Below are 12,209 nucleotides of genomic sequence, written 5' to 3' on the forward strand. Positions count from 1 at the left end.
AATCCGTAGTAACCAGGGGAAACCCACGTGGTCGGGCAGGTGACCCCATACCCATATCTTTTCACCTCCGATCGGAGAATCGTACCTCAGTCGTCTAGGTGAAAGATGTGTTACCAATCTGCCAACAAACTACCCAACAGCAGTAACATAATGAAGCTTATTGCCACAAAAACACATTTGATATAATTTACAATATAGATTCCACCGTGCTCGCTCTTGTAAACATCAGCTCATTTCTTTCACAAAAGACTGGTTTGTAATCGAAATGAAAGTAATCAAACTGATCACATCAGTATGGATTTAATAGTCAGCTTTCGACGAGATTTCTCACAGACAGAAACTTAATAACAACACAGTATCAGAAATAACACTCTCAACTTGATTTCTTCTTTTCTATCAAACGAACCCATCCTGTTGGTTTTCATGATGAAACCTCCCAATACTGTCACGGTTACCTCTCGAGTCCCCGAGGGAATAGTCTTAGGCCTGATATTGTTTCAGATCTATATAAAAGATCTGCATGAATATCTTGAACAAAGTACCCTCCATCTGTTTGTTGATGACAATCTACATTGTCATAAATTCACCTGCAGATCAACTAAAACGTCAGTCTTAAATCGGAAGCTGATTGGTAAGTTACCTTTCATGTAATCAAATGTTCTATCCTCACAAATTCAAAAATCAACATTACATCCTACATAGACATATCCTTGAAAAGTCTGATTGATGTAACATTATTTACACGCAAACCTAAAATTGGACCAATACAAACTCTCTGAAAGTGTCATTTAAAACTATTCAACCATTTACGTCGCAACCTAAAGATAAAGGCAGAAAATTTGAGAACCATACGTACAAAGCCGTCAAGTAAAACGTCAAAGAGTATATACAACAGGTGCACAGTCTGTGATCCTCTTAAAGAGTTGAAGTCATCAAATAGAGAATAGCAGCTTGATATGTCTGTTATAGATGCCACAACACCAATTTGGTATCGGAGATGATGGAATCCCTACAATGACAAACCCTTCAGACCCACATAACTTCAGGTCAAATCCCTTACTCATACAGACAGATATTGACAACGAAAGACTCTTGCAAATACTTCATTTACAGCTTCCCAATGGAATTCAATAACAATCCAATTTGTTTACGGTAGTTCTGTGGATGAGTTTAGTTATGCCTTCCCAGATCACGTTTCAAAGTTTGTTTTAATTTCCGTATATAGCCTTGGTTAAAAACAGCACACAACCCATATAATTTACTCTTAAATTGTTGATATTCGGGGCATGTACAATTTTTAGGCTTGTTATACAAATTACGAGACGTACAAAATAACTACTGAACATAATAGACCTAAAGGTTTAAAGCTCTACTGGTCTATTTATATTTTAAAGGTATAAACATTTTATTTCTCCTGTATAGCCAAAACATTACTACTGTTCTTACAAGGTTACAATTATTTGAATTGTATGCATGCATGCATGCGTTTAAAAAACATTAAGGTTATCTTTTGTATTGCGTTACAATGCAGGTTTGTTTTTGTATGACGATGTCTCGACTGCATGGTTGATAGCCCTGCCATAAAAACACGTCACGAACTACGAATTGCTTGCGTAAAAATCTACTACGTTTTGGATATAAATTCCCGGGCATTTACTGTTCAGAATGGACAACGGTCAATCAGCGATAGGTCAGTATACTAATATTTATCTTATACTGTAATGATTTATTATACTTATCAGATAATGGTACCGTTAGTTTGCACTTAAATATTGGAGAATGCACATTAAAACACACTGGTTCATACTACTACTGAGCACTGTATAGCTATATACACTTATGTTTACCTGTGCAAGTGTAATAACAATAATGGTTACCTGTGTAAGTGTAACGATAATAACATTTACCTGTGTAAGTGTAACGATAATAACATTTACCTGTGTAAATGTAACGATAATAACATTTACCTGTGTAAGTGTAACAACAATATTTTTACCTGTATCAGTGCAAGAACAATACTGTTTACCTGTCTGTGTGTAAGAACGATAATGTTTGCATGTGTATTTATAGCAGCAATAATGGTTACATGTGAAAATTTTACAACAATAAGATCTACCTGTTTATTTGTAACAGCAATAATGTTTCCTGTGTAAGTTTTACCTGTGTAATAGTAGAATCCGACAGATGGTATTGATTATAATGAAAGAAAAGGTTCTCATTGTAACAGTATGCAGCGAATTAGTGACGAATTTCCACATGACTTGCTGGAGTGCCCTTCACTGTCTGACTATAGAATTTTATATATGAATATTTAGGTCACGACCAAACATAAAAAATGCATGAATGAATTAATACCACTTACATAAAAAATACTGTAGAAAGTTTGTCCATTTAGAACATTATATGTCCTTCTTGATACAAAGGTATAACTAAATAACTAGATTTATTGATTGGTTTGACAGTATGAGGTCACTCCATTAAAACATGTACATTATTGCGAACACGGATATATATAGCGATTCAAACTGAAATAACAAACAAAGACACAGTCGTTAATAACATTTACATATAAAACAACATTGAAGTTACATTTTCTATTCACTTTTTCTTATATTCTTTCACAATACAATATATAAAGAAACATATTCTAAAATACAATATATAGTAATTATAGTGATCATCTGTAGTGGACCTTACTTTTTCATAATAAATATACATTTGTATCAAGAAGGACATATAGTGTTCTAAATGGACAAACTTTCTACAGTATTTTTTATGTAAGTGGTATTAATTCATTCATGCATTTTTTATGTTTGGTCGTGACCTAAATATTCATATATAAAATTCTATAGTCAGACAGTGAAGGGCACTCCAGCAAGTCATGTGGAAATTCGTCACTAATTCGCTGCATACTGTTACAATGAGAACCTTTTCTTTCATTATAATCAATACCATCTGTCGGATTCTACTATTACACAGGTAAAACTTACACAGGAAACATTATTGCTGTTACAAATAAACAGGTAGATCTTATTGTTGTAAAATTTTCACATGTAACCATTATTGCTGCTATAAATACACATGCAAACATTATCGTTCTTACACACAGACAGGTAAACAGTATTGTTCTTGCACTGATACAGGTAAAAATATTGTTGTTACACTTACACAGGTAAATGTTATTATCGTTACATTTACACAGGTAAATGTTATTATCGTTACACTTACACAGGTAAATGTTATTATCGTTACACTTACACAGGTAACCATTATTGTTATTACACTTGCACAGGTAAACATAAGTGTTGTTACACTTACACAGGTAAACATTAGTGTTATACTTACAATGATAACATTATTGTTGTTACACTTACGCAGGTAAACATTGTTGTAATAACACTTACACAGGTAAACATTATTGTTATTACACTTAAACATGTAAACATTATTGTTGTTACATTTACACAGGTAAACATAATTGTTGTTATACTTACACAGGTAAATATTATTGTTGTTACACTTATGCAGGTAAGCATTATTGTTATTACACTGGCACAGGTAAACATTATTGTTATTACACTTACACATGTAAGCATTATTGCTGTTACACTTACACAGGTAAACAATATTGTTGTTACACTTACACACGTAAACATTATTGTTCTTACACTGGCACAGGTAAACATTATTGTTGTTACACTACACATGTAAACATTATTGTTGTTACACTGGCACGGGTAAACATTATTGTTGTTACACTGGCACAGGTAAACATAATTGATATTACATTGGCCCAGGTAAACATTATTGTTGTTACACTTACACACGTAAACATTATTGCTCTTACACACAGACAGATCAAAAGTACACTTGTATTGTTTTTATACTGGCACAGGTAAACATTATTTTTTTACACTTAAACATGTAAACATTATTGTTGCTACACTTACACAGGTAAACATTATTGTTATGGCACTTAAACATGTAAACATTGTTGTTATTAATCTTACACATGTTAACGCTATTTTTGTTACACTTACACAGGTAAACATTATTGTTGTTACACTTACACATGTAAGCATTATTGTTATTACACTGGCACAGGTAAACATTGTTGTTATACTTACACAGCTAAACATTATTGTTATACTTACACAGGTAAACATTACTGCTGTTACACTTACACAGGTAAACATGATCGTTGTTACACTGACACAGGTAAATATTATTTTTGTTATACTTACACAGGTAACCATTATTGTTATTATACTTACACACGTAAACAGTGTTGTTGTTATACTTACACACGTAAACATGATTTTCTTGCATTATTTATGTTTGAATTTTACATTCCAACCTTCTAACACGTCGACCGTTGAATATAATGTTTATAATCTATTTCCTTTTCAGATTACTACTGATTGTCATTTGTAAAAGGGAATAGCAATGTGACATTATCGTACATCACACCACAGATTGGTCAGTCGAATTCGAAATACATGTATACCGAAACTCTTAAAAATCATAAATCTTCGTTTGTTTCCTATTTTAGTTAATACTTCATGTATAAGTGCACACAAACTGTTGTTTGACATCAAATTTAATTTTAGCAGAACTTTTGGGTATTATATATTTCATACTTAGTCAAGTGCATGCGAACAATATTCCTTGTTTTACATTTAAACCAAATATACATAAGGATCTATGTGTATGAATTTAGTCCTACACAGTGTATATTATGTGACCTGAGATCCTATATAATTCAATCGTGTTGGCTTGAGGTTTTCCAGATAAACTAATCACTTATTTTGGTTATAATGGAACATTTTCAAAAGTTAATACTGCACTATATGATTAGCTATTGCGGTTCATTGGTTATCATGTTCAATAACAGTGTAAATGAGAATGCATGTAGGAAAAGTATTGAAAATCACAATAGATATCAAGATAAATATGCTTTCAAAATGTATTCATTAAATTATTTGACCTATTTTATAATCGTTCATACATGTGCCTTGGTTTCAATTGTCCTTTGTTTGGTCAGCGAAAGACTTTTTTCAAATTTCCTATTTTCCTCGTAATCAAATTAGATCAATTGGAACCTACACTTGTAACATGAGAGAATTCCACGGGAACTTTCAGAGGAATAATAACTAGCATCAAAACATCTCAATATGGCCGCATATCAGTCATTTTATTTCTCCAATTAATTCAAAGACCAAAAACAAAACGTGACTATGGGGAATCTCTATATTAAGTTTAAGAAAAATCTCCCTGCTCTTCTTAAGAAATAGTGACAATCATCCTAACTATCAAAATCCAAGATATCTGTCTGTCTGTCTGTCACTTTATTTTCCCTATCAGGCTCAAAATTGATATCGACAGAATTGTGGATAATGGGAAACCTATATATCAAATTTGAAAAAAAAAAATCCTTCTATTACTTTTCCAAAAATAGTGGGACAAGGGGTGACGTTTCCTAAATGAGAAGTTTGAGAAAACTTATTGTATTTCCCAAGAAATAGTGATAGCAACAATGGTTTACTGACGGACGGACGCACGGACGCACGGACGCACGACGGACAGAAGACGTTTTGAATAGCTTACCAGCTGATGTTAAGCTAAAAACGTCATGGCGATAACATTATGTTACACTTGATAGTATATCAAAGTGTAGGAGTGTGTAATAAAGTTTGCGATTTGATTGTAGATGAGAGAGTGATACTACAGAAGAATTGGAAACTTCAAGATGCTTCGCCACAAGGAATGATGCTGAATACCAGATCGGCTGAGCTTTGTGGCGAAGATGTTTCTGAAATACTGTCTTATTTACCTGAAATAGAAGGCTTGGATGTCGTAGAACTGGGCGCAGGGATAGGGTAAGACTTAAGATGTCATATGATTAAACTGGAATGAAACATTGCATGCAATTGTTTCCCTCGTTTAAGCAGGATCGCATAACACCACAATTTGGATTCACATGGCCATAATGATATTACCTACCACTTAGTAAATGTTTGCCATCGGGAAATCGCATTCGGTAATTGGTTATTGCAGAAGATGTTCAATGTAGTATAGGAAATGTTCACGCGAAGAACAAAGGACTTTAACTCTGTTTATCGGAAACTAATAATAGCACTTTACCTCGTTCTTTTGATACGAACGTTCGCACGCCTTCACCCGCACGCCCTTAAAATGTGTAAAGTATGTGTATGATTTCGTAAAGATAAGCAATACAAACGACTATATTAAGCAATGCTCTGTACAGGTTTTATAAGATATTTTCAATAAAAAAAGTTGTCAAAAATATCCAGAAATCTATTTATGGAAACCATGCGCCTCAATTTACCAAAAAAAACATATGTTTATTATTATTATATTTGTGGACATTGCTTAGTCCTAGCAGCCCTTAATGTGTCATAATAGTTATGCGTGGAAACAGCCGAACATTATGAAATAATAATGTATGTGTGTCTCGAAGAAATCTCAAAGAAATTTACCTAACGAAGTAATAAGATAGTGATCCTAGCAGAACTTATACGTGAACAGCGTACACACTTGTGATACAGTGAGTATTTATTTAGATGGTCCAATTTTATGGTGACCAAGAGGCATTGCCAACAATTTCGCTTATTAATCTTAATAGTCGTAGACAGTTCTTAAAAGGTACAGAACAGCAAGAGATTTTGCAACTCGTGCGTATTATCCCTTTATGATGTCAGCATTACAATGACAATGATAAAAAGTGAATATCAATAATTCAATACCTTAATTCTAGCTTTTTTTTCTACTTACAGTCGTTTTACACGGTATTTAGCACAGAGAGCCAGACACGTGCTTGCTGTAGACTTTGTGGAGAAATTCATCGAGAAGAACAAGGAGGCCAACGGCAGCTTTGAAAACATAGATTACATCGTCGATGATGTAATGAACGTGCAGATACCTCCGACTAGTGCTGGATTTGTCTTCACCAATTGGCTGTTTATGTATTTTAACGATACAGCCGCTCGCCGTCTTCTTGAGAGGATAATAACTTGGCTGCCAGACAATGGACATATCTTCCTGAGAGAGTCTTGTATACATGGGTCAGGCATGTGAAATCTTCTTTCTCCTACATTTTATTTCGATAAGATGTAAATGTACGTTGTAAACAGCTGATGTAATACGTAAACACAAAGTCCATAACATTGGGTACTTACTAGACTGGCCACCAGCCCCTAAGTTTTTTGTTAGAACTGCTCCACTAAATTTTATACTAGATTATCTCCCCCTAGAATCAAACATATCCTAGTGACCAAAAGCATAAAGGTCAATTTTATTTATAATTTTAATATTCTAGAGACAGGGAGCCAGTCTAGGTACTTACTATCGAATTGTTTATTTTTACATGTCAGACCTTCAGTAGATCGCGAGTATAGCATTACTAAACACAACTTGTAAACATTTTACAGTAAACACCCCTATAGGTATATGCATGAACATATAAAGTATTATCAAAATTCGATGAGTATTTTATTTTCGCGTTATATCTAATGACCGTGAATATAGCGAAATGATATTCCCGTGAATATAAACAATTATACAGTACCCGTTAATTTTCATTGTCTTCCCATTATTTATTAATTAAAACATTCTTGTACAGATTTCTATATATATAATGTAGGACACATCACTGACTCCTTCACCTCAGTTTATGAACATTTATATGTAGATGATGGACGTGAGGTGTCATTTTAAGATTCCCTCTAAGATAATCAACATCACAATGTCAGCTAACGTCATGCATTACATATAACAATGTCTATTGCCAAAACTGATTATAATTCAGTAAGGATATCTCATAGCAATTTTTTATTACATCATTATCAAGTTCAACGAAAATCATAACAAACAAAAAACAAACAAAAAACAGGAAATGTAATATAAAGAGATAGGTCACAGTTTCATAACTATTTAAGTTTTAATTGAATACTACACATGTACATGTATATGTACCATTTAAGGTCAGACACATTATTTTGTGTACCATTTCGGACTGTAAAGAATGATTTATCAGGTGAATTAACATTTTTCAGGTGACATATCCCTCAACAACTCCACCACTTACTACCGTCACCCAAACGACTACGAGACACTCTTCCTCTCAGTTACTGAGCCCACAGATGATAAACAGGCTGTCTACGGTTTTAAGGTCATTGCTACGAGGCCTGTGGAAACATACCGAAAGGTACGTATACTGTAAGCGTGGAAATTTACGCGAGTGGAAAGTTGGGGTTTCCAGCGATGTTAATTTCCCTTAGAGGTCGACTTGAATAATTTTTGTCGGTAGACACCGCTCACCGATACAGGGCCTTCTACCACCAAAGTTGGTTCCCTTGGCTATATATTTCACCCATGTTAATTGATAATGCACATGCTTAATTGAACTAATTGCGTAGCTAGCTAGATTACTGAACTAAGACGCATATTGTCTGAAAACAAAACATTATTTATTTCAGCGAAATAGGAAATGTTAGACCATAAATCAAAAGCCAAAAAACACTAAAACAGTAAGTTCACCCCCAATAATAATTTTGGGTAAAATAAAAAACCTAAAAAGTTCGTGAACAAATGACAATTTTAATATATTCCATTTTCAGTCCTTTCAAAATGATTTAGCGTATAGCGAGCTTTATCATTCACCCTGACCCTTCCTAAAACTCACAACTTTACCATTTGTGCAAAGTGTTGATTTTAGTCTTAGATGTGTGTCACCCCAATGACTTGTTATATATAGGATATTTAACATGTTATTTTCACCATGTTCATTTTCATTTTCTGAAAACAAAGGACTATACTTTTTTTATTTCTCGCACGAAAAGTGCATATATTGTATATGTTCACGTTTGGAGTTAAATGCGAATGTATTCCCGTATGACTACAGAGTCTACTAATAACACAAACAAACTATTGTATTTGCTTCGTAGGGTATTTTGAAACACGACCTTAAAAAAATCAAACATATTTTATTCGGTGATGCATGAGGTATGTACGGAACAGGTGCAAAACCCGCGGATATAAGCCATTAGTACAGTTGCTTTTTTCATGTCGAAAGCTCGATCAAGGTAATATAAAGTTATCATATTTTTGTTTGTTAATTTGTTTTTTTTTTTTTTTTTTTTTGTTAAGCTATTCTTTAACAGGCACAATTCTCTGTTAAGGTGATGAAAAATGGAAACCAGATCACATGGCTTCTACAGAAAGTGAGGCGAGACGTCGATACCCCTTAGCTCTCCACGGAACGGAACTGGCTACGGATCCTCTAGTATGAGAATTTTAGCACGGTCATTGCAAAAAGTGTATATCACGGATAAAAGACACATGTATCATACGTTGATTTTCATATCGGTTGATAGATCAAACAAATGGTTCATTTTCAGCCAGTCCGTGGAACATTGAAACTTAATGTTTTGTAGATATTCGTGTTTCATATCTTGAGCATTATTGTTGGCACGGTACACATTAATATTTTAACTTTGTCATTTTTTATTTTATTTTTGTTTTTTTGAGACCTCACAATGCAAATGCAGGTGAACTATAATCTGTCACATCTGTGAGGAGCGAACTGTCTTGATTGATGTTTCCTACTTAATGTGTGTTACGACATTGAAAATACAAAATATTTCATCTCATTCATACGACAGGGGATGTTTTGTTCAAACTATTTTACTCATAATGAACATTTTTAATAAGGACAAATTTTAAAGGGATTCCATTCCACGTTTTTTCTTACAGAAGACATTGATGGTATGTCCTTTGTATTTGTCCAGAAACCTTGGTACTAAAGCAGAAAAACACTTGTTTCCGGGGACTTGCGGGCCACAAATATGACATACGGGCTCTGATTGGAAAACGTCAACATCATTTATATATTATATTCTCTTGTTGTGAATATTGCAATTAAAATTGTTTTCGTTTTGAAATTTTTTCTTTTTTACTGAGACAATCTTAGATAATTCAAGTATTCTGATCACCTGTCTTATGTGGCGTCATCACAGTACTGAGTACGCCATTCGTTTTCTCTTTTGTTTTTTATAACAAGTTGCATTTCAACATTTGAATTTGTAGGAGACCAATACTATATACATAAGTGTAAAATGATTCAGTTAAAATTCAATATATTTTACGGAAGGAGATATGTCTATATGAATATTTTTATCCAACCGGAAGAACGGAATTTACTACATCTGTTACTAAATCCTCAGGGGAGGCAACACTAAATAATTAATGCTATATTAAGTAGTTATTAGCTTACTCTATAACATGATAATAATGTTAACATCCCACTGTATACATGGAAGTAATTGCGTGATATAAGGAAATGAAAGTAGAATAATTTCGATTGGTTCTGAGGACGTGACCTTCGATTCACTAAAACATGGCGCTGATAACGAGGTTATATGGAACATTTTCTTTCGGAATGGCGATTCTGATAGAGGTACTGTAAATGGTATACTTGGTTGAAATATTTTTAAAAAGCATGATATGAAAAAATCGCAATGAATGACAGGACGGTAGTATCATTCTGGCAAGGCCTCGACCTCATGGCACGTGCACGATGTTTTGCACCTGTAACATAAACAGATAGGCCCAACAGAACAATGAAAGCATAACAAAACAACAAACAAATAATGATTATTAGGTAGTATAGCATATTTCTCGAAACTTTTATTTATGGTAGAAAGTTAAGTAATGAAATGACAAACAAATTAATATGCCGACAGTCGTGTTAACACGAGTAAGAGAATGGCTGTGAGGGATACGAATTGTGACGTTGTTTTATCGAATTTGAGTCAGAATTATGGCTTTGTTATTACAATATATGCCGGTTATCTGCTGGTTTCTTCCTGGAAGATGATTAGGTTAAGCTGCCACATTACTAAAGATTGTACTTTTTTATCCATCTTCACAAATATATTTGAAAATTATTGTTGCATATTGTTTGTTCAGGTTTGTGTTCAACATAATATATTTTGCAGTTGTTCCGAGACTTTATACCGTGATAGCTGAAACAGTGAGCGTTTACCTTGGTAATTTTAACCAAAGTTGAACCTAATTCAGTTGAGAGGAGAAACCTTTTCATATCAGACGAAGTTTTAACTATCGTTCATGTACAAATATATATTTGTTCATTGAATCACTCTATCCATTAACATGAGACACGTCGTCACCATCACTTTAATAAACAATAGTTCATTTTATAGTTTTTCTATTTATAGACTATATTATAACTTTTGCTATGAGAAGCACGCTTGACACTAATATTTATCAATCATGTTGCTAGTAGATTTAGCATAAATAGTTCATCTCAGTTGCACTGAACAGAATGTGGTGGGCCTTCAATATTGTTTTCAGCGAGGTAGCCATCAATCTCCTCCTCTATATGATCCTGACTTTTGATGGAGCTAATATATACCCTTAGGCATTCAACTGCATTCTGATTCGGGTAAATAATCAATTAAATGTAACTCAATGAATGGCGGAGTGTTATTAATGGAGAAAAGAACTCTTTTTTTCTGTATTCCATTAATTGCTACACTGCTTTCAGGATTGAGGTAATGAGGTATTCTTTGTCGTACATTTATTAGTTTACAACCCATATTATTTACACACATTAGTGCAAATGCCTAGTTAATAATATATATATTCTAAATCGTTTAACAATGAACAAACAAACAAACAAGATTCTGGTCAATGTGGCCTGATTCTTTCTCCGGGTGAAAACTATTCCAGAGTTGTACGATAGGAGACTGAAAGCGATGTCTTAAACAAGTAAATACATTAACATGATGTTTGACTCCACAATTGCTTATTAGATTATAAATTAAACCATTTCATTTTTTGCTATTGGACCTTTTTTCAATAGTATCCATTAAAAGAAGATAATTTTGTGTAATTAGGCTGGTTCTTTGTATGTATATATTATATCGAGTTAAGAAGTAATTCTAACAGTGTGGACGTGAAGAATAGACATACATTATTGTATGTCATAATCTGTCTTTAACTAATGATCGTGGTAAACACTTTTGGACAAAAAAAAAGGTATTCTTAACGACGTCTTTTAAATATCTACACTAGGTGTACGTACACTTTGTATGTCTCGATCTAACAGCTATGAGTACAAGCTCTAAAATATATTGGTTTCGAGATGGTCTCCTACAACTGTTAAA

At 33.5% G+C, this 12,209-nt stretch overlaps 1 protein-coding gene across 4 annotated transcripts; it reads left to right on the top strand.

Annotated features, from left to right (window-relative positions):
• Positions 1 to 1,544: 1,544 nt before the first annotated feature.
• Positions 1,545 to 9,962, top strand: LOC117338527 (phosphoethanolamine N-methyltransferase-like). Of its 4 annotated transcripts, none has more exons than XM_033899883.1 (6): positions 1,545 to 1,690; positions 5,711 to 5,879; positions 6,798 to 7,090; positions 8,076 to 8,227; positions 9,201 to 9,304; positions 9,775 to 9,962. In XM_033899883.1, the coding sequence occupies exons 1-5, from the start codon at positions 1,666 to 1,668 to the stop codon at positions 9,267 to 9,269; spliced, it is 708 nt and encodes a 235-aa protein (XP_033755774.1). In that variant the 5' UTR covers positions 1,545 to 1,665; the 3' UTR covers positions 9,270 to 9,304; positions 9,775 to 9,962. The 4 variants fall into 4 exon arrangements, with proteins under 4 accessions (XP_033755774.1, XP_033755775.1, XP_033755773.1 ...); XM_033899884.1 differs by having other exon boundaries at positions 9,810 to 9,962; XM_033899882.1 differs by having other exon boundaries at positions 1,547 to 1,690; positions 9,201 to 9,962.
• Positions 9,963 to 12,209: the final 2,247 nt, after the last annotated feature.

The sequence above is a fragment of the Pecten maximus genome, chromosome 11, assembly GCF_902652985.1.
Source record: "Pecten maximus chromosome 11, xPecMax1.1, whole genome shotgun sequence".
Taxonomy (NCBI): domain Eukaryota; kingdom Metazoa; phylum Mollusca; class Bivalvia; order Pectinida; family Pectinidae; genus Pecten; species Pecten maximus.

Excerpts from the sequence above, each read along its gene's own strand:
- LOC117338527 (XM_033899883.1), top strand. The coding sequence starts at position 1,666 with ATGGACAACGGTCAATCAGCGATAG. Across the intron at positions 5,880-6,797 it reads GAACTGGGCGCAGGGATAGG|TCGTTTTACACGGTATTTAG; the intron begins GTAAGACTTAAG and ends TTCTACTTACAG. Across the intron at positions 8,228-9,200 it reads CTGTGGAAACATACCGAAAG|GTGATGAAAAATGGAAACCA; the intron begins GTACGTATACTG and ends TTCTCTGTTAAG.